General features: G+C 52.0%; 1 protein-coding gene across 3 annotated transcripts in view; it reads left to right on the plus strand.

Annotated features, from left to right (window-relative positions):
* The first annotated feature begins 3095 nt into the window (after window positions 1–3095).
* The window catches only part of SLC12A7 (solute carrier family 12 member 7), an 82702-nt gene continuing 59374 nt past the window's right edge, over window positions 3096–26423 (plus strand). For 2 of the 3 annotated variants that reach the window (XM_037137419.2, XM_037137425.2), the window contains exon 1: window positions 3097–3267. In XM_037137419.2, the coding sequence (XP_036993314.2) occupies window positions 3138–3267 (130 nt within the window). In that variant the 5' untranslated portion in view covers window positions 3097–3137. Of the gene's footprint in view, window positions 3268–26423 lie in introns of all 3 variants that reach the window. The other variant, XM_037137428.2, reaches the window with a different exon arrangement.

Consider the following 26423-nt stretch of genomic DNA (forward strand, 5'->3'; position numbering starts at 1 on the left):
TTCAGAAGAAAATCTATAATCTTCAGTGTTTTCACTTGCCGAGACATAATAAGATGTTTTTCAAACTGAGCATTCAGATCAAGATGGTAGAAAGAAAGATTGAAAGAGGAGAAAGTGAAGACAAAAGCTGAACTTAATGAGTGGGAGGAAAAGGGAAAGCAGGACTGAGGGCTAGCTCATGCTTGCACCTGCACCCTCCCCACCTCGTGGCTGTCCGGTGTCCCTTTGCGAACTTTCCTGGCACCCCTGAGCTGCTCCTCAGGGGGCAGGCTGTGTTATTTTGTATTCACAGCCCCTTATCCTCTCATCTCCATTTACCCAGCACATTGAGAGCTGACATGAACCAGGCAGCATTTTTCTGGTTTGGACATTTTAAAGAAGTAACTAGGTACTTTACATTGTTCTCAATTGCAAATGGATAGCAATGATCAGAGGCCACTTAGGTTCTCCAGGGTGAGGTCCCGCCCGTTCCTACCAGGACAGGCAGAGGGTTCTGAGGCACCCAGGGGCATTCACCAAGGACCTCTCAGGTTAGGTGATGCAACCACAGCCCGCATGAGGCCGTGCATCCAGGCTGAGATTAAATGGCCAGGGGTTTCTTTGCGGCTCCAACTTCTATGGATTTCTAGGGCAGCCATGTGCTGAGGGGTGGGGCAGGCAGACAGCCTGTTGCATTGAGGGTGTGGCTGGACCAACTAGGTTTGGGCATTTTAAAGGGAAAGCTGGACTGCCAGGGTGTCCTCTGGCAGGCACTAACCAGAGGGAAGAGAAGGCTTGAGTGTGGAAACAGCCCTCAGCAGCTCCATCCCATGCCTCCCAAGTCAAGTCTGCCTCCAGCTGCCTCCGGGACTTAAGGGTGGCTGCTGGCTAACAATGACCACCAGAGCCAGCAAGGGGAGGGCAGTAGTGCAGGAACACCCATGCCAGGCCCTTGACCAGCACGACTCTTCACGAGAAGACACCAGGACTGGTCCCATTCTGCTTCCGACCATACAAGGAGCTCCACCAAGCATGGTATTTCCTATTACTCTGGAATTTCTAGAAAATTCCAAAACAAAAACAAAAAGGGCGAAAGAAAACAGAAGAGGTAAAAACAACAAAGAAATACAAAGCTATCATTCTTTATAGGTAAAATGATTCCCTTGCAAAACCTAAGAAGTTGAACCTGAAAAGGCAATTGAATAACACAATTTAGAATTCTGTGAGTTGGCAGGTTACAAAAGAAACACACAAAAGCCAGTAGTGTTTTATGCTTTTGTTCTTACATATCAGCACAGTTGCAAGGTTCATTACAGGAGTAACAAAACATGTGAATACGTGTGAATTAACTTAATGAAAAAGACCTGCAGAATCTGAATGAAGGATTCGACACCATAAAGATGTCAGTTCTCAGCTAATTTATTTATATGGATTGGATGCCACTCAGTCAAAACGTAAATGTATTTGGTGGGAAACATTCCAAAATTATTCATATGCTCATTTTGGGGTGAGGATTAGTGCTCAAGAGTGGCTAAGAAAATATCAAAGAATGGGTGGCTAAAGGACAGTGCTGCCGTTCCCATTTGTCACACTCCGAGATCTGTGAAGGGAGCAAGAGGGGTTCCTGAGCACCCAGAAGAGCCCAAAAGTTTGTGCAGGAAGGAGATGTGTGTGGCCAGCTGTTCCTGCAGGTGTGAGAACTTGGACCCTGGTCCTCTTCCTTCCCAATGAATGGAGGTGGGGGGACATAATGAGAGGGAGGGTGCAAGAACAGAATCCTCATCCTCCAGAATCCTGAATCTTTTCTCTTGTGTTTGTTGTACCTCATTCTTCCTCACTAACAGAGCCCCCAAACATTAGTGGGCACATTTCCCAGCCTTCTTCACAGGCAGATGTGGTCATATGACTAAGTTTGTGGTGGCTAATGGTTCGAGCAAAGGTGTTATGTGCAACTTCTGGGCTGGGCTCTTGGGAGGACAGCTCATTGCCCTTTGCCTAATTTCTCTCTCCGCTATTGGAATATAAATGAGATGGCTGGACCCGAAGCAGCCATAATGGGCCATGAGGCGAATGAATTGAATGCCATATGGATTGGATGCCACAGCTGACCACTGACCTCCTTTAAGTCATTGCTCAGATGTCATCTCCCTCTGGGTCCCTCTTAGACACCCCATTCACAATTGTGCCCTTCCTAGAAATGTTCTTGTTTGCTCCTTAATCAGAGCTCTGATCTCTGTCTCCAGTCCAGAATGTATGCTTCAAGAGGCAGGGATTTCTGCCTCCTCATGTCATCCACAGGGCCTGGCATAGCTAGTCACTAGTGAGTATTCATTGAACGAGTGAATGTGCAAACCACGTTTCATATTTTAAAGTGCTATGCTAATAAATGTAAAGTGGTAACAATGGGATGGCAATATGAACCTGCGGCATGTGTTGTAGAAACCCATTAACGGAGTGACTTATCCTCCCCCAGGAGGAGCCTGTCCATTGGTTTCCATACCTCCTGACACCCAGTCTCACCTCCACCCTTCCTGCCCTCCACTCTCCTGCACATCCATCCCCCAAACTCCAGGGACTGGCTGCCTCACCTCTCCATCTCTCTGGGATCCTTGGTACCCGCCTTCATTGGGCGTGGGCAGTGGTCCCAGGCCTGAGCCCCGGCGCTGGGGGTGAAGCCGTGGGAGACCCGAGATCTCCCGCGTCCCATGGCCTGTCCCTCTCCTGGACCAGGTCCTGGCTTTCCTGGGATAGGGCCTCCATGATCTTGCAGTGCGACCCCCCGAGGTTGTGCTACTCGGAAGGAACAGGACTGGCCTCAAGATCAAGAATTCTGTGTCCAATGGCGGAAAAGGGATCCAGCGACGGTCGGCAACCAAGTCCACCCTATCTGCCAAGACCTCTCCTCCCAGGTGCCCGCGCCCCGGCAACGCTCCTGGCTATTCCCGGAACCCTGACCCCATAGAGTGCTGGCGACCGTCTCCTCCCCGCAGGCCGCGCCCCGCCCGCCCCGCCCCGCCCCCACCTCCGCCCGCCCCGCCCCTACCTCCGCCCCGCCCCCACCTCTGCTCCTCCCCTGCCACGCCCTCCCCCACCTGTCCTCCGTTCAAACCCGGCTCACCTCCAGCAGCCCTGGCGTCGCCAGGGCACCCGAGGGCAGTATGTCCCAGCGTTTCGTGGTGACCCCCGCGGCGGGCGGGGTGAAGAGTCCGGACCCTGCAACTACCCCGGAGCCGTCCTTGGTGGATGCGCTGCCCATTCTGAACTACGGCCGTGAGCCGAGTCGCTACGGTACGTAGGGCCAGACGCGGAGGTCCCCTCGGGGGTGCGCGGACATCCGGAGAGTTGCGGGCGTCCACGGCGTCGCAGCTGGGTGGCCGGCGGCCTGGGTGGGAGAGCGGCTATAGCGCTGGCCTTGGGAACGGCCGCGTATTGCTGCGTGGTCAGTGCTGGGTTGAGCTGGTGCGGTGCGTCCACAGCGCTCTCCTCCGAGACTTTGACAGCAGCCGCTCCCGTCCGCCGCGGTGTGTCCTGTCTCGGGGCCTAGAGGGAGATGCTGAGGCATTGTCTTCGGGGGATTGGGCGGTGACAGCTTCTGGGCCCTCAGAACGTCCGTCCAATTCACAGTCCGGGATTGTGTAGGTGTGGGGCTCTCAGACCACCAGGGAAATGTTCTGCTGGGTTCCTTCTCTCTGGGTGTCTCGCAGCCCAAGGGTCAGTGAGGCCTCCGTTCAGGGCTCTGCTTTTACAACACGTGCTGGCCTCTGATCAGCCGCTTGGTTTGTGCCATTTCCCCCAGTGACCCCACCCGCCTTTAATCACTTTAATTATCTAACGTCTACCTTCGTGTACTTTGTCTTGAGAACTCTGATTTGAAAAAATTGAGAAGTGTTGACATCCACATTGGTGTCCCCTGCCTGGTTCCTACATGTGGGGCATGTATAGACAGTGTCCGTCCTGGCCACTCACTGCTCACACTGGTGGGGCCCACAGCCCTGGGCCAGGAGGGTGGGAACATGGGAGGACAAGGCAAAGCCTGGTTTCCAGCCAGCAAAGAGCAGGAGCAGGGTTTGACTGAAGCTGAAGGGCTGCTGCAGCCCTGCCCTTCCACTGCAGTCTCTCTCCATTCCTGGGGGTTTATGCCCCTGGGAAGGGAGGCCCACCCTGGGGCTTGATCTCCCCCAATCCTTTCCTGGGGCAGACTGCCCTTGGGCTCTCGCTTGCCTACAGGACCACAGCAGAGCTGAGGTTGGTCCCCACTACCGTCTGCCATGCCCAGTAGTCCCAGCAGGCCAGCTCCTCAGGTGGAAGGGCCTCCTGGCTGTCCCCCACCCTGGGGAAACAGCGCATACAAGGGTCATGCATGTGCACTCGATGGGGGAGGGTGGCTGTAAGCGTGAGGGCTGAGAGGAGCAGAGCTTTTAGAGGCCCATTGGACAAGACCTTTCTCTGAGGTACTGGGAAGTTCTTCAGCATCACAGTGACATCTGAGTGGTACCTCCCCACATGAGCAGCGAGCTTCCTGTGACGCGGGTGTGCATGAAGCATGCTTGCCCGTAGGCGTGTGTGTGTGTGTGTGCTGCAGACACCCTCGCTGTAGGACAGCGCCTTTGGCACAGACATGGAATGTGTGTGTTGATCCAGTTCTGCTCTGAGTTCTAAATCAGGTGTGAGTATGTGGACAGGACTCTTGTCACCTCAGTAGTGGCTCATTCTCAGGTCACGCGCCTCCCTGTCATCCTCTAACTCTTGAGCTCCAGGAGAGGTGTGGCTGGCACCTGCTGTGCACCTGTGGTATCAACCCCAAAGCAGGGGGAACTGCTCCCCTGCTCCACTGCTCCCCAGCTCCACTGCTCCCCTCAAACCACTGTGCCCAAGCAGGGGGCACTCTCTAGCAGGGGGCTAAGGCTTCTCCTGCTCTGCTTACCAGTAACATGGTCCTTTTGTTTTCCTCTGAGGGGGTAGTTCTGCAGTTATTGATTAGAGTAAATCAAAGAAACTAATGATTGCTCAGGGGTCAGGCAGGCCTCCAGCCTGTTCTGAGGGAAATGGCTTTGATGAAGAACTTGGCGGAAATTTCAGGGTGAGTGTGGGCAAGAACAAGAACTGTGTTTGGAGCCTGCCAGGGGAACTCTTCCTGACAGTAGTCAGCAGTGAGATGACCTGTGCTTCAGGCAAGTGGAGCTAGGTCTGTACTCCCTCCCCAGGGGCCCCTAGGGCGGTGGTCTAGGTTCTGCACTGACCCCAGCCTGGGCTTGCTCTGCCCCCATGCTCTCTGCACAGGAACTGGGGCCTCAGTGGCCTTGGCCTTACCTCTCGGCTGAAAGATGGCCCTCCCAGTGGGCACTGCCCCATCATGGGGCCCTTCTTCTGGCCGGAAGAGCTCAGCTCCCAGCACCCCAAGCAGGGACAAGGGCTTGGGTCAGCTGACCCTTCATGTCTTCCTCTGGCTGCTCCTTTTGGGCCCCTCTGCCTCCCTGGCCCTTGTCACCTAGCACACTGGACTGTGCCCCTGGGGAAAGGGTTTGGTGCCAGGAGACGTGCACAGGCCTTGATGCATTTTTTTGGTCTCTCTCAGGCTGCCGAGATCTTGATCCTCATGCTGGCATAGAGGGCATTGCACCAGGGTTCTCGATGAGACACTGAAGAGAGGGGGCTGTTGGGGCCAGGAGAACCCACCTAACCCTGGAATTCCCCCCACACATTCACCTCTTCTTGTGGGCTGCTATCCACGGGGCCGGTCCCCCTCCCTCCCTCCCCACCACTGGGGAACCCAGGTGAGGATGGGCCACCCCAGCCACTCCCTGGCCGCAGTCCTCAGGTGTGGAAACTGCTGAGCCCGGAGCCGCTGCCTGCCCCACCACCCGGCTGGCCAGGGTTTGCCCTTGGGCTCCACGGTGCGGGAGTCCTAGCCAGTGGTCAGTGAAATTATTTTATGTTGTGCTCACTATATGGGAACAAAAGCCCTATTATTTGGTGCTCCATTTAAACCATGTAAACTGGCTTTTAAAAAGGAAACAGGCTTTATTGACACTTCTTGCTCCAAGCCAGGAAGTGGGGCACGGTGGGCACTTGTCCAAAATGGTCCTTTTACTTGCAGGTATGTGGGGTGTGATAGAGGGGAATTTCTAATCCTTGGGGACACCCAGCCTTTCCGCTCACAAGCTCCTAAGGTCGTGTCCATGTCCCTGTGGTGCCTCCTTCAGCAGCCAGCCTGGAGTGGGAATTGCAGAGTCTAATCACTCAACTTCACTCTCAGACTAGCTCCCCTGGAGTGAGTGCCTGTGTGTGCAGAGAGGCCACCGTGGTGGGGTCTCCGTTCTCTGGGACAGGACAGAAGCCCAGCTGTGTGTCCCCATCTCTGTGTCTCCCTGGCTCAGCCGGCACTTCCCCAGGGCTCCCCCTCAAGCCCACAGCACGCACTGGCCACAGCAGCACGCCCTGCACCATGGTTAGTTAGTTCGCTGAGGGCAGCCTGATCCTGTGCTGGGACAGGAGTCGCCTGTGCATCTTCGCCCAGGAAATGAGAGATGTGCTCCAGATGTGACTACCTGCCCCACCACTCTCCCCCATGTGGCTGCGGGGAGGGAGAGCTGGTGCGTGAGGGCACCGTAGAGCCTTTTGTCTCACAGCAAAGGCCTGACCGTGTGGCCACGGGCCTGGAAATGTCAAAGGTGGTCTGGAAGGTTGCAGGTGCATGAGGCTGAACCATGGCTCTTCTTTTGTTCCTGGTAAAGGGGTGCTGGTTGGAACCCCCAGTGCAGTTCCTTTGGTGAGATCTTCAGAGGTGGTTCAAATCCAGAATCAAGACATGAGATGCACGTGTTCCCCCTTCTGCCTGAGGGCAGTTAGGAGACAGGATCCAGCCTGGAAGGAGAACCTGTGCAGGATGCCGCCGTGAGGACAATGACGTTTGGGGAGGGTCAAAGCCGGCTCCAGGATTTGTGGGAGGAGAGAGCCCAGGGAACACCTGCACACCCTCCCCTCCCTTCTCCCCTAAACCCCTCAGTCCCAGGGCCACACCTCGGAGGGCGGTTGGCTCTCCAGGGTCCAGACTGCCCTATGCCACCTCTGTGCGTCCGATACACCGAGGTTGCAGGTTTGATCCCCCATCGGGGCACATATAGGAATCAACCAATGAATGCATAAATAAGTGGTACAACAAATTAGTCCTGGCTGGTATGGCTCAGTGGATTGTGTGCCAGCCTGCGAATCAAAGGATCGCTGGTTGGATTCCCATTTGGGGCACAAGCCTGGGTTGCAGGCCAGGTCCCCAGTAGGGGGTGCACAAGAGGCAACCACACACTGATATTTCTCTCCTCTTTCTTTCTCTTTTCCCCTCTCTCAAAAAATAAATAAATAAAATCTTTTTTAAAAGTTTTAGGGAAAAGCCCCATTTCCTGGGCTGAATGTGATGCTTTTCATCAGGACCCAGGCTGCTGCCTGTTCTCTCTTGGCTGACTGACACCCAAGGTGGAGGCGACAGACGGCTCTGGTGTCGGCCCCCCACCCCCAGCGTGCTGGGCCGACTCTGTTTCCTTTCCCTTAAATATTTTATGGAGCATGGCGCATGTTAATCTGTAAGCCACCTCTGGGTCTCAGGGAGCAGTGCTTCTGTCCAGAACGCCTGAGGGTTTGGTCACTCTAATCCTGAAGAATTCTTGTCTTGGTGATGTCTAACTTGGCTTAAAAAGAAAACACTCAAAGGCACAGCCATCATTTCTCTTCTTTGCTTCTTAATGTTCAGTTTGGCTCCTTTTTCCCTGGGAGGTTGTCATGGGTTTTGAGGCACCAACTTCCTTTATACAACAAAATTTTCTTTAAATAAAGGCTTTACCATCCAAAGAGAGAATCACAGCTCAGTCTCGAAACGTGTGAGTCAGGGGTCTGCACGGGGGGGTTGGCCTCTCCAGCCTCTGTGCAGAGCTCCCCACACACAGGGGCTCTGGGGGTCCCTGGTCCTTGCTGCTCATCTCCACAGAGGTCAGTTGCTATAGGTGACAAGCAGGAGAATGTCTGTTTTGGGCAGCCATACAACCATCCTTAACCCACTGGGAGGCTGTGATGGCGGCAGGCCCGGGCCACAGCCAGGATGTGCTTGGAACGCCCCTCCCACTGCCCTGGGGGTGGCGCCTACCTGGGGCCCTGGCTGCCCTCCCCTCACAGGCTCCACCCGGGCTTCTGTCCCATGGGCTCAGGCTGGCGTTCCGGACCTGTGTCCATGGATGTTGGCTACTACACCAACATGGTGTCGGGGGCCGTAAAAAGGTAACTGCAAACACAGGCTTAAAAATGCAAACATGCACCAAAGGACACTATAAAAAGACAACCCACAGAGTGGGAGAAAATATTTGCAAATCACATCTGAAATCCAGATGATATCACATCTGATATCCAGATTAATACCCAGAATGTATAAAGAGCTCCTATAACAGCTTAACAACAAATCAAACCAATTACAAATGGGCAAAGGACTTGAATAGACATTTTAAGAATTAAATGTATTGAGGTGGTACTAGTTAATAAGATTACATAAGTTTCAGGTGTACAGTTTTACAATCCATCACCTGTACATTCCATTGCATGTTCAGCACACAACATCTACTCTCCTTCGTCACCATGTTTGACGCCCTTACTCTCTTCATCCTTCCTCCAATCCCCTTCCCCCTCAGTAACCCTCAGACTGTTGTCTGTGTCTGAGTCTGTTTGTTCATCAGTTGCTTTCTGTTTTATATCCTACATATATGAGTGAAATCATTTGGTTCTGGTCCTGTTCATCTGACTTATTTCACATAGATGGTACTCTCAAGATACATCCATGTTGGTGCAAATGGCAGTATTTCATCCTTTCTTAGGATTCAGTAGTATTCCATTGTATACATGCACCATAGTTTCTTTATCCAGTTGTTTCCATGCCTTGGCTACCCTGAATAATTCTGTGATGAGCATAAGGGTATATATATATATATATATATATATATATATATATATATATTAAAGATTTTATTTATTTATCTTTAGAGGGGAAGGGAAGGAGAGAGGGAGAGAAATATCAATGCGTGGTTGCCTCTCATGCATCTCCTGCTGGGAACTGGCCTGCAACCCAGGCATGTGCCCTGACTAGGAATCAAACCATGATCCTTTGGTTCACAGGCCCATACTCAATCCACTGAGCTATGCCAGCCAGGGAAGGGCACATATATCTTTGCAAATAGATGCTTTCAAGTTTGTAGGGTAGATCACCAGGAGAGAGATTACTGGGTCCTGGGTAGCTCTCAAATAGACATCTCTCCAAAGAAGATGTACAGATGGACAATGAGCACATAGAAAGATGCTTGACATCACTTATCATTAGGGAAATGCAACCAGAATCACAGTAAATAGGGCTTTATCCCCCCCAGCCTCGATTTGAATGGCTATCATAAAAAAGTAGAAAATAATGAATGTCAGCAAGGATATGGAGAAATTACAACTCTTGCACACTGCTGATGGGAATGCAGAATGGTCCAGCTGCTGTGGAAAACAGGAGGTTTTACACATAGATTTAAACATAGAATATTTAATATTCTAAATATTCTAAAATATTAAACATAGATTTGCCATATGATTCAGCAATTCTATTCCTTGGTGTTTACCCAAAGGAATAGAAAGTAGGGTCACACAGAGATATTTGTGCACCCATGTTCATGGCAGCATTATTCACAATAGCCAAAAGAGGAGAGATAACACAAAAGTCTATCAGCAGAAGAACGGATAAAGGAGATGTGGTCCAGGACTTCTGGTCAAGATGGAAGTGTAGGTAAATATGCTTCATCTCCTCACACAACTACAGAAAGAATTACAACTAGACATCAAAACAAATAATATCAAGTAACATCTAAAAATTGAGCTGTGTGGAAGTCCAACAACCAAGGATTTAAAGAAGCCACATTCATCCAGATGGGTAGAAGGGTGGAGACCTGGAGATAGGACAAGAGGCAAGGAGACACAGCGTGTCTTGGAGAGGTGGTGACAGCAGCAGCATGGGTGGTCCTACATTCAAGTGCCATGGATAAAGATCAAGTGTGATCCCAGCCCCAGGCCAGACCACACAGCTCAGGGTTCCAGTGCCAGGAAGATAAATCTTTATAACTCTGGCTGTAAAAATCAGTGAGGGTTGGAGCAGTGGAAGAAACTGCCAGATTTTTAGGAGACTCCATTTGAAGGGCCTGCATGGACTTAAAACATAATGCTGACCCACCCCTCTGGGATTCAGAACCAGGGAAAGAGCCAAAAGGGCTCCAGTCGCACAGGGTGAGTGCCAGGCAAACCTCCAGAAGAGAAGCCAGGCAGCAGCATTGTCCCCTGTCTGAACCCTCCCCCAACACAGAACCACAAAGTGGTGAAGCTAGTTGCCCCACCTTGGTGATTACCTAAGACTCATCCCACACAATTTACAGATGCCTTTCCTACAATAGGCCATGCTACTAAGACAGGCAGTCAAAGCAGCTCTACCTAATACACTGAAACACATAAGGAATCTGCCAAATTGAGAAGACAAAGAACTATGGCCCAAATGAAAGAATAGAACAAAACACCAGAAAAAGAACTAAACAAAATGGAGATAACCAACCTGTCAGATGCAGAGTTCAAAACACTGGCAATCAGGATGCTCAAAGAACTCACTGAGAATGGCAACCAACATAAAGGAAGAAATGAAGGTTACACTAAGTGAAATTTAAAAAAACCTACAGGGAACCAACAATGAAGGGGAGGAAACTTGGATTCAGATCAATGATTTGGAACATAAGAAATATGTTTCAACCAGAACAGAAAGAAGAAACAAGAATTCAAAAAAAAAAAAACAAGGATAATATAAAGTGCCTCTGGGACATCTCCAAACACACCAATATCTGAATCATAGGGCTGCCAGAAGGAGAAGAGGAAGAGCAAGAAATTGAAAACTTATTTGAAAAAATAATGAAAGAGGCCCTGGCTGGTGTAGCTCAGTGGATTGAGCGTGGGCCTGCGAACCAGAGTATCGTGGTTCGATTCCCAGTCAGGGCACATGCCTGGGTTGCAGGTCAGTTACTGGCAGGGGACACACAGGAGGCAACCATACATTGATATTTCTCTCCCTCTCTCCTTCACTTACCCTCTAAAGATAAATAAAATCTTTAAAAAATAATGAAAGAAAACTTCCCTAATTTGGCAAAGGAAATAGACATACAAGCCCAGGAAGCTCAGAGAGTCCCAAACAAGTTGGACCCAAAGAGGATCGCACCACAACACATCATAACTAAAATGCCAAAGCTTAACGATAAAGAGAGAATCTTAAAAGCAACCAGAGAAAAAGCAGAGAGTTACCTACAAAGGAGGTCCCATAAGATTATCAGCTGATTTCTCAAAAGAAACTGCTGGCAAGAAGAAACTGGTAAGAAGTACTCAAAGGGATGAAAAGCAAGGACCTACAACCTAGATTACTCTATCCAGCAAAGCTATCATTTAGAATGAAAGAGCAGATAAAATGCTTCTCAGACAAGGTAAATCTAAAGGAGTTCATCATCACCAAGCCATTATTATATGAAATGTTAAAGGGACTTATTTTTTAAAAGATCAAAACTATGAACATTAATATGGCAATAAATTCACCACTATCAACAACCAAATTAAAAAAAAACAAACTAAGCAAACAATCAGAAGGGGAACAGAATCATAGATATGGAAATCATTTGGAGGGACATCAGCAGGGAAGGGGAAGGGGGAGAATGGGAGAAAAGGTACAGGGATTAAGAAGCATAATTGGTAGGAACAAAATACACAGGGGGAGAATAGTATAGGAAATGGAGAAGCCAGACAACTTATATGTACAACCCATGGACATGAACTAAGAGAGGAATTGCTGGAAAGGATGGAGGTGCTGGGCAGAGGGGAGCAAAGGGGGGAAAAATGAGACAACTGTAATCACATAATCAATAAAATATATTTCCTAAAAAGGAAGATATGGTCCATCCATACAATGGACTATTATCCAGACTTAAAAGGGAAGAGCATTCTAACATACGCTGCAGTGTGAGTGAACCTTGATGATATGCTGAGTGAAATAAGCCAGTCACAAAAAGATCAATTCTGAATGATTCTACTCATACAAGGTCCCCAGAGGAGCCAGATTCACAGAGACAGAAACGAGAAGGGTGTGTGCCAAGGATGGGAGAGAGGGACGGGGAGTTAGTGTTTAACGGGGCAGAGGTTCAGTTTGGGAAGATGAGGAAATTCTGGAGACGATTGGCAGTGATGGCTGCACAGCGATGTGACTGTGTGCTTAATGCCGCTAAACTGTACACTTACAATGGTTTAAATGCTGAGTTTTATGTTAGACATATATTTTTATCACAGTACAAAAAAGAAAAGAAGAAGAAAAGCAAACAGGAGAGAATGGCCAAGAATGAACTAAACCCCTCCTGCCTGCTTTTGCCAGAGAACCCCCATCTCTAGTTTTCCGGGAGGAGGCCAGTTTGATTAAATCAATTCTCACCTTGCGGGGCTCTCCCAGGAGTGGGTCCTTTGTAATCTAAATTGCTCTCTGCAAGGTGCGAGTTCAGGCCTCTTTCAGGAGATATTTTTGTCCAGGAACCTTCCTGTTTCAAATAACACCCTGTATGGCCCCTTCCGGGCTGGTCCTGGAGGGGAAGGGGAGCTTCTGAGGGGCTTCCTGTATGTAGATTATGGAAAGGGGGCTGCAGACCTGGTACAGCCCCTTCTCACACTGCTTCCCCCAAGGACCTGCTCCTTCCTGGACAAAGAGAGTGGCAGCCTCAACCACCCAGCCAGGCATTGAAGGGGAGAGGTGGCCCCGAGTCCTCCGGCCCACTCAGGCCCTCTCCTTCCTGGACATGCACTAGCTGTCTTGGTGCCCAGGGCCAGCCTCAGCAAAATGCACAGACCAAATGTCCTGGCGGCTGAGCCTGCAGCCCCTGCCTCTCCTTAACCACCACTGCCCTTTCCCAGACACCTCGGAGTGGGGACAAGCTCTCCCGTCTGAAGAAGTGGGTGGACTCTCGGGAGGCCTCACCAGCCTCACTGGCCTTCCAGGTCCTTCCTTGTTCTGTCTGCTGGTGTTAGCCCTTTTCTTAGCATCAGTGGCCTGTCCCAGAAAGGGGAAGGTGGCTGTTGCCTGTACTTGCTCCCTCAGGAGGCAGCAAATGTTGTTTTTTTTTGCCTGGGACTGTTCAGAGTTGTCCTTGGAGGGATTAAGATCCCAGCTTTGTGCCTGAAGAGGGGCCTGGCCACCACATGCAAGGCAAGACTGGTCACAATGGTCCCTTTGGACATGCTGCATCCTGGGTGTGGAAAAGGGAGTGTGCATGTGCATACACACATGTGTGTGCATGCATGCAGGTGATGTTTCTCCCACCTTAGTAAAGCTGCCATCCACCTCCTCCTCACCTTGGACAGTTTGCAAAGCAATGCCACATCATTACACCATTCATGTCTCTGACTGTCCAGTGAGTGAGGGACAAGGCGTGCAGCCCACCAAGAGCTAGGCAGACCCAGCCCTCAGTCCTCGCTGGGTGAGAGGCAGCCAGAGCTCCTCCCACAGCAGGCTGAGTCATGACATCACCCCATGGTGCAAAGGTGCTGGATGGATTGTTCCCCAGTGGGTGTAAAGTTCCCTCAAAGCAATGCCAGAGTGGTGATGCTCGCAGCAGACATTTGAGAGAAGGTGGGACGTGCAGTCTTTGGGGCCCCAGAGAAGCAGACCCAACAGGATGTGTGTACAGGTAGACAGTGATTGACTCATGAGATTGTGCTTGATTAATTGACACATGAGAGCAAATCCCAAATCTGCAGGGTGGCCGGAGGGCCGGAGCTCTGGAGAAGAGTGGCAGTTTAGACCATAGCCAGCTACTGGCAGGATTCTTTCTGCTCCATGAGGTCGGTCTTCAACTGATTGCATGAAACCCAGCCAGGTTAGGGAGGACAATCTGCTTTCTGTAAAGTCCACCAATTTAAATGTTGATCTCACCAAAAAAACACCACCCGGAAACAACCAGAAAAATGCTTGACCCAATATTTGGGCAGACTTCCAGCCTCCAGGACTGAGTCAACAAATTTCCATTGTTTAGGCCTCCCTGCCTGTGGTGCCAGTTGTGCAAGAGCTGACTGAGATAAACTGTCCAATCGTTACAGCCGTGGGTTCCCCTGGGGCCCCCAGGTGGGCCTGTCTCAGCTCAGCCTCCTTGGTGGCCATGGCCACAGCTCTGCTCTGTCCTGAACCCCCAGCTGACTCCCTATGAATAGCTTGCCCAAGGTGGTCCTCCATGAGGTCATTTGGAGCTGTCGCAGCAAAGCCCAGTGCCTTCTCTAGCCAGGTGCTCCTGGACCGCTCACCGGGACCAAGGCTCCCTCCCTGGTAGCCACCTCTGTCAGGGTCCATGCTCTTCCCCCAACCCCGGCCACCTGAGCCCTCCCTGGAGGCCTGGGCTCCTCGCTGGATCTCGTTGCCTGGAGACTATAGCACTCCTTTCCCCCTGGACTAGGCTCTCCTGTTGCTTCTCATGTCCTAAGTCCTTCCTTGCTTCATTGTCCCAGCTTTAATAAATGCATCCTCATAGTTACCTGGACTTGTGCTCTGAAATCCCTCCTGCACGAAGTCAAGCACCCACACACTACAGCTGGCCCCAGGCAGACCTGCTTAGGGCCAGGCCCCTGTCTGGTAACACTTGCTGGGGCCCACATTCTTCTGAGTTTGGACCTGAATTTCAGTTTTGAGGTTTGTAGTTACGGCCACGCCCCAACCCCTGGTTCCTGTGAATGGGGCCTAATTTGGAGAAAGGCTCTTTGGAAATGTGATTAAGGATATGAAGGTGAAGAGATCATCCTGGGTTATCCAGGTAGCCTAGAATCCACAGACAAATGTCCTTGTAAGTGACACAGAAGGGAACAGGCACACAGGGGAGGCCATCTGAAGACAGAGGCAGAGACTGGAGTGATGCAGCACAGGCCCAGGAGCTGGAAGAGGTGGGCAGGACCCTCCCCTGGGGCCTGCGAAGGGATCGTGGCTCTGGGACACCTTGATCTCATACTTCTAGCCCCAGAGCTGTGAGAGCACACATTTCTGTGTTAAGCCACCATTTGTGGCCCTGGTCACAGCAGCTCTCCAAGTGGTGCCGAGAGAGGCTGGGTGGGCTTGCCTGGGAGGGGTTTCTGGAGTGCTGGGGGTCCTGAGGGTGGGAGTGGGTGTGGAAGGAGAACAGACACACCCCTGCTCCCGCTTCATCTGTCAGCCTCCCCATCACGTGGCATCACGGCTGCCATCAGGGACTCTAGTGTGTGTTGTGCCCTGGGCACCTAGGTGGGCCTCACAGGGCAGCACCACCACTGTCCGTGTCTACAGGGACAGAGGGGGTTCCTGGGGGAGCAGCCCCCAGCCTAGACCCCAGCCCATTCTGGGGCACAGACCCTATAGCCAGGAGCCCAGGGCCTCCTGGGGTGGTCACACAGCAGGGATGTGACCGCTGTGTCCTGGAGCCTACGGATGGTGGACAGAGTGGGACCGAGGGGCAATCAAAGGAGCCAAGGAGGCTGGGACCTGAGCCAAAAATCAGCGCTTGGAGCAGACCTGGCTCCAAAGTGCAGCTCCACCAGCAGCTGAGTCACGTGAAGGCTGCTCTCCCAGGAAGAATGGATCAGTGAGTGCCATTCTCCACCCTCCAGGGCCTAAGAAGCAGCCTCAAAGGAGAGACCCCACCCGTCCCGACCCCTTCTGGGTTTCCTGCACAGAGCCGAGGCCAGGGTCCACACAAAGTGTGGGAGCACAGGGCCGGGGTGCTGCACATGCAGGTGGCACCTGTGCATGAGTGTGTTGGTGACTCACAAAAGCCAGGGCATCCCCTGGAGTCCAGAATGGGAACCCTCGCTGGGCCCTGGGTTCCACCCGTACTTTGTCCCCTGAGCCCTTTGAGCTTTGCTTACATTTGGTAACAGACTTTGCTTGGAAGCCTGGTTGTGGCTTTAAAACCCAGCAGAGGGTTAATGTTGATGTGCTGACAGCGAGATCAGGGCATGGAGCCAGAGCAGGGACAGAGGGTGCAAACACCTGCACGCAGAGCAGGGACGAGCAGGTCGGGGGCCAGCCACGGTGGACAGGTTTACAGGCCGCCGTGGCCATTTCCCCCGAGGGCAGAGTGTTCGTTCTTCTCCTGCACTTGTATTTGAAGATAAAGGATCCTGTTGGTTTCGTTCTAAGTCATTATTCTTCCAGCTGAATGTTGGTGCTCCTGGCAGGTGTGCACTTTTACCTTCTTATTGGGTCCATGGGGCTGGTTGTGGGCAAACCCTCACATTGGGTGACACCCTGAACACAAACCCCTGGGACTAATGACAATAGGAATGAGAAAATGTCCTGGCACGGCTCAGATCTCAGAGCGGTGCTGACACCCCATCAGTCCTGACTGTGGGTTCTGACGATGCGCTGGAGTGAGCAGGAAGGACCTCGACCACAAAGGCCACTCCTGGGAAGACATGCCCTCAGCTGCCCACATGTCCAGCCCAAGGACAGCAGTGCTTATTCCCGGACAGGGCTGTGGAGGTGAACAAAGACACCCCCAGAGCTGGCTGTGGTGGGGCTGGCCCGTCACTCTGTGTGGTAGAGGCTCTGGGGCAGGTAGACAAGAGTGAGAGTCACTCACAGTGGAGCGAAGGGGGCCATGAGCCTGGGGGGGGGGGCAGGAGGCAGGAGCTGGAAGGGGACACCCTGTGTGGGTGGTTGGGGAGCATTTGCTTTCTGTGGCCGGTCCTGAGTGGAAGGGGGCCAGTCGCTGACTGAGTCTTGACCACCTGGGCCCATTGCTGCTGGGCTGCCGGTGCAAGGTCGAGGGGCAGGGTCCTGTGTCACCTGTGGTCTGGCTGCTGCCTGCTGTTCACGCCGTGTCTCAGGGCACTAGTGATGGGGCTCCCTGGGGACCGGCTCCGGATTGTTGGGCGTGGTTTGTTTTCGGGTTGGCAGGAGGGAGCGTGCGTGGCTCCCCCAGCAAGGGAGGAGGACAGCCCTCCCAGCACAGGTGCAGGGAGCCGGGGCGGGAGGAGGGAACCCCACAGCAGGTGGTGGCCTCCAAGTGCCAGTGAAAAGTTGTAGGTCATGCTCTGTAGGGGCACCGTATGACACTGGGGGCACTGTGAGGCACTGTGGGGAGCATGGTGTGACAAGGCTGAGCTCTGTAGGGGGCCCTGTGGGGTATTGTTTGGGGAACTGTGGGGAGACTGTGGGCCATTGTGAGGCACTGTGGGAGAAGCACCAGGATCGCGTGGTTTTACCCAACCCCCCGCTGAGGGGTAGGGCCTAGAGCTTCTGGTCTCCCTGTGGCCTTTGGGTGAGTAACAGGATGACCAGTAGGGGGCAGGGGAGGACCATGACAAAAACACTGGTGCAGGCTTGAAAAATCAAACCTGTGTCTGGTGCCCAAGTTCTGTTTCCAGACTGTTCTATGAGAGCACCTGGTCCTTTGGCCAACTCTGGGACCTTGTCTACCAATCTAGACCCTGCTAGGAGGCCACAGCCAGGAGAGGGATTCCAGAAGGTTGCATCCTAACCTCTCAGCCCTTGCTCAGTGACCTTCAGACACTCTCCCCATCCCATCACTACTCCCAACACCAGCTTGGCTCTGGGGTGTCTACCCCCACCGCCACCCCAGGGCCCTAGGCCTGTACAGGCCCCCAGACCACCCTGCCCATGAGATTCCTGTCTGCGGCCTCGGCTGCTCCCCACTGCCCCAGTGCCCACAGCTCCTACCACCCAGGTCCCTGGGCTGCCCACCTCTGACTGGACTGGCTGCTGCTGCTTACGCAAGGAGGCAGCCTGGGTCCTTCCGAGCTCTGCCTCCCCTTCTGCCTGCTGGGCCTGGTCCCTCCTTCCCCTCCTCCTGTCGCCGGGTGCTCTTCCTCCTCTGCTTCCCTCCTGGTTTCCTTGAAAGGCCTGCCCGTGGTCTGTCCCTCGCCCTTCTAGTGTGTCAGAGGGAAAATGAAAGCTTCTCCCCTTCCCCCATGAGCCTGACTAAGGGGAGTCACACAGGAGGCTGGGCAGGTTTGCCCTTCTGCGCGGCCCCCGTATCTAATCCTGGAGGACAGGGTGTGGAGCCTTTCTCTCAGTCACTTCAGGCCCAGGGAGGGCAAAGACCATCCTTCCTCACCCTGACCATATGTAGAAAGTCCTCTGCCACATGTTGGGGTTCAGGCCCCCACGAGGTTGCCCCCGATACCTCAAAGGCTGCTCAGATGAGGTAGGTGTGCCCTGCCCAGGACACTGGGCATGAGGGCACCTCCCTGCAGCCGTCCTCAGGGGGAGCCCACCCAGCACGTGGCCAAAGCAAGTGCAGAGGCTCCTGGCAGATTCCAGATGGTTCTGGAGCTGCCAGAGTTGGCCACCTTGATGGGGCAGTGGGCGGCAGAGCTGTCGCCACGGCAGCTAAGCCTCCTGTCACCAAACAAGGACAATTTTAGGTGATTGTCAGCATTTTTTCTGAACCACACTCAGAAATACAATCATGGAGGTAACATTACAAGTTTCTTTAGTTTTTTAACTTTCTTTTTCAGGGGAAAATGGAGACATGTGGCCTGGGCTGCCCTGGCAGGGACGTCCCTCCCCCGTGGTCTGACCCCAGGCCCCAGGCTCAGGGCCGGGGATCCGGTTTTCACCTCTGACGACAGCGAGGCACTGTGCTTCTGAATCACCGGCTTTGGGCAGAGGAACAATGCCATGCCTTGGAAGCACCTCATGTATTTGTGAATGTAACTCCATCTGAAATCTTTTATTTTCTTCCTGTTTAATCATGGCAGCGGTGCCCAGTTGAGGCTGTAATTTTCCTCCCGAGACAGTGTTGACTGTCCATGACTCCTGGGCGTTCTCATGTTCATTCCTGGGGCTGCCGTGGAGGCTCCGCCTGGCCCCTCCTGAAGGCTGGTGGCATGGTGTTCCGGCAGCCCCCCGCACCCCTGGGAGCCCAGGGGGCTCCGTGCCCTCCCTTGGTCTGGGCCTCAGCACACAACCGGAGAACTGTGGGGCAGCGTGTGGGGACCTGGCTCCGTACCACATGCCAGGAGAAGGCTTGGAAATTACTCCAGCCTCCTGAGCCTGGGGTCTCAGACAGACCCCATGTGGCTCCCAGGGGCACTCCTGGGGGGCTTCTTACCACCCCATGCCTGGGAGGGTGCTCCATGAGACCCCCCTGCCCTTTGGGGAGGAGAGGGGGTGGGTGTCACCCACTCTGGCTTTCACAGTTTGGGAATAAGACTTATAGCACAAACCAGCAGCCCTCTCCACCCTCGCCTGGCTTGGAGCTGCACAGGCCTTTCAAATGTATTTTTCAGTTGTGGTACAATACAGGCAACACAAAATTAACCATCTCGCTTACTTTGTGTGACATGAAGTGTGTTCCCAGTATTGTGTGGCCATCATCACCACTCTTCCCAGGAGCTTTTTACCTCTCCCACCTGGCACTCTGTCCCCAAGAAACGCTGACTTCCTGTCCCGCTTCAACCTCCAGGCCTCAGAGCCTCGGGAGAGCTTGGGTCAGGGAATAGGATGAGCAGAGTTTGGGGGGCGCTTTCCTTGTCAGTGCTGATGGTTTTTACCAGGGAGCTGCAGTCCTGCTGGGCCTGTCTCCACTCTTTCTGCAGACCTTGCAAGCCCCCAGACCTCTGCACCTCCTCCTGCTGCTCCTCCTGCGGCTCCTTCCCACCTCTTGGTGCCCTCGTCCTCCGACAGAGTATGAATGAATCAGGAGCTTAGCTGGAAGTTAATGTTAAAGATTTGTCCAAGGGTCTTAGGATTTGGAGATCGTAAGCACAGCTAGGCATACCCAGAGTGTTCCGAAATAGAAGGAAAAGATGAGTGTTCTTTTTTTTTAAATGTGTTTATTGATTTTAAAGAGAGAGGAAGGGAGAGAAAGAAATATCGATTGGTTGCCTCCCTTACACACCCTGGCCAGGAATCGAACCCCCAACCTTTGGTGTACAGCAGGACACTCCCACCAACTGAGCCACGCTGGCTGGGGCAAGCCGAGGGTCCTTAGAGGAAAGAGTACACGCCTGAGAAGAATCAGTCTTGCATTCTTGATCTCCGGACTGGTCTGAGATGGTAATCCTCTAGATCAGGGCTCCTCAACCCCTGGGCTGTGGACCCCACTGGCTCATGGCCCACTAGGAACTGGGCAGCACAGCGGGAGGTGAGAGGCAGGAGGATCCAGGGAAGCGCCGCTGCATTGTCACCTAAGCTCCGCCTCCTGCCCCCTCCCGTCCCACCCCCTTCCATGGAAAAATTGTCTTCCATGAAATGGTCCCTGGTGCCAAAAGGGTTGGGAACCGCTGCTGTAGATGGTGGTGTGGACAATGGCTGTCAGACGGTCTGGATGGGTCTGGATGTGGGTTGTTAGGCAATCTGGACATAGGGACATTCTTTCCTTAGTCCCTCAGGGGGTAACTAGAGGGTTATCTGAAGGTCTGATGTATATCTGGGCATTGATGCAGGACTTTGAAGGTTAAGTTCCCAGACTGGTTAAAACAAGAATTGTTTCCTCACACCTCAACCTCTGTGACTTCAGTGATTTAGCAGCTTGACTACAGTGACTCCATTTTATTTTCTCACACTTCCCTCATCCTTGACTCTCTAGAAACATCCCTGATACGCTTAGCAGACACGGTCCTACTTGCCTGTAGGTGGCACCCGCACTTCCACAGTCTCTTCACACCTCACAGGTCCTTCTCCTGGCATCGCTCTCCCCAAAGGCAGGGGCTGCTCCGTGGGTTGCAGGGAACATTCCAGATGCTCATTGGTGATCAATGCCCAATACTCACCCTTTGGTCTCGTCCAGAGGCCTCACATCTCCCTGGGTGAGGGCATCTCACTAAGTGAGTGTGTCTGTCTGGGGTGACATTTTTCTATGCATGTTAGAGTCCCCTGCCCCTGGGCCTGAACAGTGGGGTTCACCTTTCAGTTCTTCAGAAAAACATGGGGAGCCCAGAGCGTGCCCCCACCCTGCCTGTCAGCTGGTGTGATATGTGGCCTCAGAGCCTGGTTGCAGCTGTATTTGCCCAGGTGGGGGTGTTTACTCTCCAAACACTTCCAGACCTGCCTGGTGCCACCCAGGCTCTCTTGGGAGTGTCCAAGCTGGGCTCAGAGTCTCTGCCCTTTCAGAGGCAAGAGGCATGGCTTTCTCTGCAGCAGTGAGGGGCCCCTGCTGGACGCGTCTGCCCTGTGTCTCTTTCTCCTGGAATGGGCAGAGGCGCCAGCAGGAACGGCCTGGTCATGTCTGTGGCCCCTTGCAGGTGGCCCCTGGGGAGGTGCTCTTGATGTTCAGAACACATGGTCATACCCAGGTAGGACAGAACCTTGGGTGAGAACTTGACCGAGGGTCAGCGGGGTGTGGGCAGGTGGGGAAAGGCTGTTTGAGGCCATCAGACCTGGAATCTGAGGGAGACCCTCCCACGCCCTGCAGAGGGCGGCAGGGTGCAAGTGGGCACTTGGAAAGAAAGAATAGTTCATTCTTTCGAATTGGCCAGAAAGGGCAGTGGGGTTAAGGTGAAGGGGTGGAGCCCAGGGCAACTGAAGCGCCAGCCTTTGTGGGTGGATGGAGGAAGACGGTCTGGCCTCTGTGCGGGAGCGGGTCCAGACTGGTGTCTCTGTGAGCAGGGTGCCTCAGGGCGCAGGCAGGCAGAGCCTGAGTGGTGATTGGCCCTGGGCTGCTCCAGGCCACTTAAGGAACACAGTGTTCACGTGTGAGCACACACCCACCAGCTCACCCACACTCACAGCATGCATACAGACACAAGCAAAGCACACACTCACAGGCATGCTCACATTCAGACACCAACACAGACTAACACACTCACATAGACACACTCATGCTCACACACTCACAAGTGTGCACACACACTCCACTGCAGCCTAGCAAGGATTGATGGGAGCAGGGGACAAGTGGCCTTGATCTCATAGGACTCTGAGTTAATGCTGGCTTCCTGCCCAGCTAAGACCACGTGGCTTGGGTAGCTCCTCAACAGCACTCGGTTCTGTGGCAACCGCGCTTGCAGCCGGGAGTTGAAGTTGCTGCCCTCCGACCACTGTCCACTCTGGTCTTTCCTGAGGGCCGTGCGCATTTTTACACAAACTGGCACCAACACGTGACACAAATAGTCAGACATACACAAATTCAACGTTTATCACTTGCATGTAACCAGCCCTGTTAAATGGAAACCTTCATAGCTGAAGCTTGCTGAAAGAAAGGGTTTCCTGAGCCCATGCCGCCCAGAATAAGGACCAGGTCCTGCAGCATCAGCCTGAACCACCAGGGGAAGGGTTGGCTGGAGAAGGCAAACAGGTCCACTGTCCTGGGGCTGACAGGGCCCTTTCATTACAATGAGTTTGGGAAAGAGAGATGTAAGTGGCTTTGAAAGAATTTACACTGACCGCATAAGGAGGTAAAGCAGGGCTCACTCTGGGACCCGGGAATAATCCGAAAGGAAGCTGTGTTTGCTGGTTCTGTGCTGGTTGTGGGCCACAGTCCACAAGGTTCACGTTGACGCAGGATGCCGTCTGGTAGTCAGTTACCTAACTCTCTAGGTAAGAGCTGAAACAGCCACCTGGAAGTCGATTCAAAGTTTCAACACAGTCGGGAATGTGAGCAGTCTTTCCCTGGCTTCTGTTTCGACTCTGTTGACTAACCAGCTCCCAGCTCTTCTTCTCAACGTCAGGCTACTGCAATTTAACTTAGGACATCTCAGAGTTTTTGTCTTGTAACCCCCAGGTAAGAAATAGAATGTTACAGCCAACCCAATCAGTAGCATCTTCGACCTTTCCAGGGTGCATAGGACGACTCACTGGGGCTGTATCTCTCAGTTCTTTGATAACAAAGGCTTTGATTAAGCCTTTATCAAAGGATTTGATAAAATGCGTTAGGCATTATTCCTTTTTAAAAATAAATTCTCTGAAAGAGTCTAGTATAATTGGTGTTATTTTTTCCATGTTTGCAAAATTTTACCAGTAAAGCCACTGGGGCCTGAGTGTGTGTGTGTGTAAATGTTTCAAACAATGGCTATAATTTCTACATGAGATACCATGCTATTCAGTTGCTACTTCCTCTTGTGTAAATTTGGGGGGGGGGCTGTGTTTCCCAGAGAATTTGTCTGTTTCATCTACAATTTCAAAATTATCATCACAAAGTTATTCACAGTATCTTCTTACTATTTGTGTCAGTTCTTAGGGCTGCCGTAACCAAGTTGCAGAGTTGCAGTCCGAGAGCTTGAAACAACAGGAATGTGTTTTCTCTGGGATCCGAGGCCAGAAGGCGTGGCAGGGCCGTGCTCCTTTCAGAGGCTCCCGGGGAGGGTCACTCCTGCCGCCTCTGGCTTTGGGGGTCTCTAGGTGTCCCCGGGCTTGTGGACACATCACTCCAGCCTCTGCCTCTGTTGTCACATGACCTCCTCCCCTGCATTTCTTCTCTGGTGTTTTCTTATCTCTCCTTTTAAAGGTACAAATCCTATTGGAGCACGGCGCCCTCCCCCCATTCCAGTGTGACCTCATCTGAAGTCAGTCATATCTGCAATGACCCTATTTCCAAATAAGGCCACGTGAACAGCTAGAGAGGCCAGGACTTCAACATTATCTTTTAGGGGCCACAGTTCAACCCACTACACTATCTTTATAATTTTTCAGGATCCCCTGTGGTGACAACAAGTTTTTCCACTGCACAGTTTTAGCTGCACTTTACAAGTGTTGATAGGCTGTATTTTCATTATCAGTTAATTCAAAATACCTGCTGTCCATCGTGGTTTCTCCTTTAGCTCATCGGCTTCTTGGGATGTGTTGGGGATTTTCCAGTTAACTCTCTGTGGTTAATTTTCTGCTTTATTCCTTTGTGGTCAGAGATCCTACTGCTGTTCCATTCTTTGGCAGTGATTTGCTTTATGGCCCAGAATACAGTCTGTTTTGCTAAATGTGTTGCGTGCCCTTGAGAAGCACATGAGTTGTGCAACTGTTGGGCTCATGTTCAAGTACCTGTCAATTATGTCAATCTCATTACACATGTGGTTCACGTGTTCTTTGTCTTTGCTGGGTTTTTGTACTTGTTCTATCAGCTACTGAGAGAGGCGTCTTACCACTTCTGACTGCTGGTACGGACGCGTCTGTTTCCTGTAGCTCCGTTAGGCTCTGCTGTGCGCGTGGTGCCAGTAGTACGGGGGCTGGAGGTGCTGATCTGCCGGGGCGGTTGTCCAGTCCTGAGCGTGGATCTTCTGTTCACTGGTGTTGAACACGTTCTCGTTGTTGTGGTGGTGGTGGTTGTTTTGTGTCCTCTCTCCATTAGCTTGTTAGTTGCACGGGCTACTATTCTTGTCAGGTTGCCCCGGCTCATGAGGGTCTGTGTAAAAAAGCACAGTCACCACGTCCCACACAGCACAGGGATCCACAGCGTCACTGAGCCCCCCGGGCCACTGTTGCTGCATTTTTCACTCTACACACTGGTCGCTCTCTCCACATTCGAGGTCTTGTTACCACCACTGCTGTCCTGTCCAGTCGGTGCTCGTGCCCATTTACCAGCATCATTTTCCTTGCGGTTATTTTTGTGCTTCAGTAAGGGGCCCCTTTGCCTTCAGTTCGGGAAGAATTCCGTCAGGTTTTGTTTGTCTGAAAACGTCTTTATTGTGCCTTCCTTTTTAATGGCCAATTTGCTGGCGTGGACATTCCAGCCGGCAGTCATTTTCCCTGTGCACTTTGAAGAGACCTTCCGCTGTCTTTTCCTTGACCGCCTCCCACAGGCTCTAGTCCTGGCCCCAAGCCGAAGTTGCAAATCTTTCTGGTTTGGGTTTTTAATGGGCATTGCTTTTCTCCTCAAAAGCAGAGTGTAGCAATCAGACAGTCCCAGTTGACCCTGTTTTTCTTTCCTTTTCTCTGTACTCATCGGCGCCTTTGTATTACATGGTTTTGGCCTGGGTCGCTCGCTAGTCTCTGGAGAATCTGGCTGTGGCAGCGGGTATTGAGTTGTGGGTGAAAAAACGGGTTCTGCGGAAAGTAACCTCACGGGGTGATCTGATCATAAATTCCTCGCTGGGCAGGTCATGGTGTTCGTCACACTTGGGCACATAGCATTTTAGTAGGTTTACCTTCGCCTTCAACAAGGCCTGCTGTTTGTTTCTGTGCATCTAGGTTAGCACTCCTTCAAAAGGCTCACCCTCGGGAGAGCACAGACTCTTTAACTAGCCTATAATCCCCGACTTGCTTCCTCCCACACGTGTGTAATCTTCCCTAAATTCCCTCCTTAATTTCCAATGTGTAAAAGAAGCTGCAAGTTGTTATTTTCTGGAGCATCTGAGATCTTCCTCTCTGGCATATGTCCTCAGTTTGGCTCAAATATACTCTTATAAGAATTCTCCACAGGTTTGGACATTTCTTACTTTGACAGAGTTGTGAGGCCTGTTGTAACCTTGGTACTGCTGTTGTAATCAAAGGTTTTTTTGGTTTGTTTTTTAAATATTTTATTTATTTATTTATTTTCAGGAAGGGAAGGAGAAAGAGAGGGAGAAAAACATCAATGTGTGGTTCCTCTTGTGCGCCCCCTACTGGCAACCTGGCCCACAACCCAGGCATGTGCCCTGACTGGGAATCAAACTGGTGACCCTTTGGTTCCCAGGCAGGCACTCAGTCCACCCAGCCACACCAGCCAGGGCTCAAAGGTTTTTTTTTAATCCTCACCTAATGACATTGTTTAAAAAGAATTTATTTATTTATTTAAAAGAGACAGGAAGGGAGGGGGAAAGAGGGAGAGAAACATCATTGATCGGCTGCCTCTCACATGCTCACTGATGGGGAGTGAACTGGATACCTTTCTCTTTGCCAGACGATGCCCAACCTACCACCACACCAGCCAGGGTCAAGGGCATTTCCATCATTGCTTTCAGAGAGAGAGAGCAAGGGACACAGGCAGGAAGAGAGAGAAACATCCATGCAGGAGAGAAGCATCGATTGGCTGCCTCCTGTGTGTGTCCTGACCGGGAACCGTAGGTCGTGTCCAGACTGGGGGTCACCCACGCCCGTATCCAGACCCGGGATCGAACCCACTGTCCAATTATGTGCCCTGACCGGGTGTTAAACCTGCAACCTTTCAGTTATGGGATGATACTCTAATTAACTGAGCCACACTGGCCAGGGCTCAAAGCTTATTTTTAAAATGTATTCTTAAAATCATTGCCCTAAGCAAATGGAAATCAATGACTGCAGTGTTTGTAAAAAGTAGTGGTTCTCTGTAGAGGTATCAGTTCATCTTAATAGCACATTAGTCTGTCTGCTTTCATGTAAATTGAGCCAAAGATTTAAGTTTTGAATGAGGTAATTAAACCAAGAGTGAGTTATCTGACTCAGAAACTGTTAATAAACTTCCCCTTCCCTCTCTTAATATAATAGAAGTCATGAAAAGAGGTGGTTT

This window comes from Artibeus jamaicensis, unplaced genomic scaffold (assembly GCF_021234435.1).
Source record: "Artibeus jamaicensis isolate MK-2021 breed Jamaican fruit bat unplaced genomic scaffold, CSHL_Jam_final scaffold_369, whole genome shotgun sequence".
NCBI classification, from domain to species: domain Eukaryota; kingdom Metazoa; phylum Chordata; class Mammalia; order Chiroptera; family Phyllostomidae; genus Artibeus; species Artibeus jamaicensis.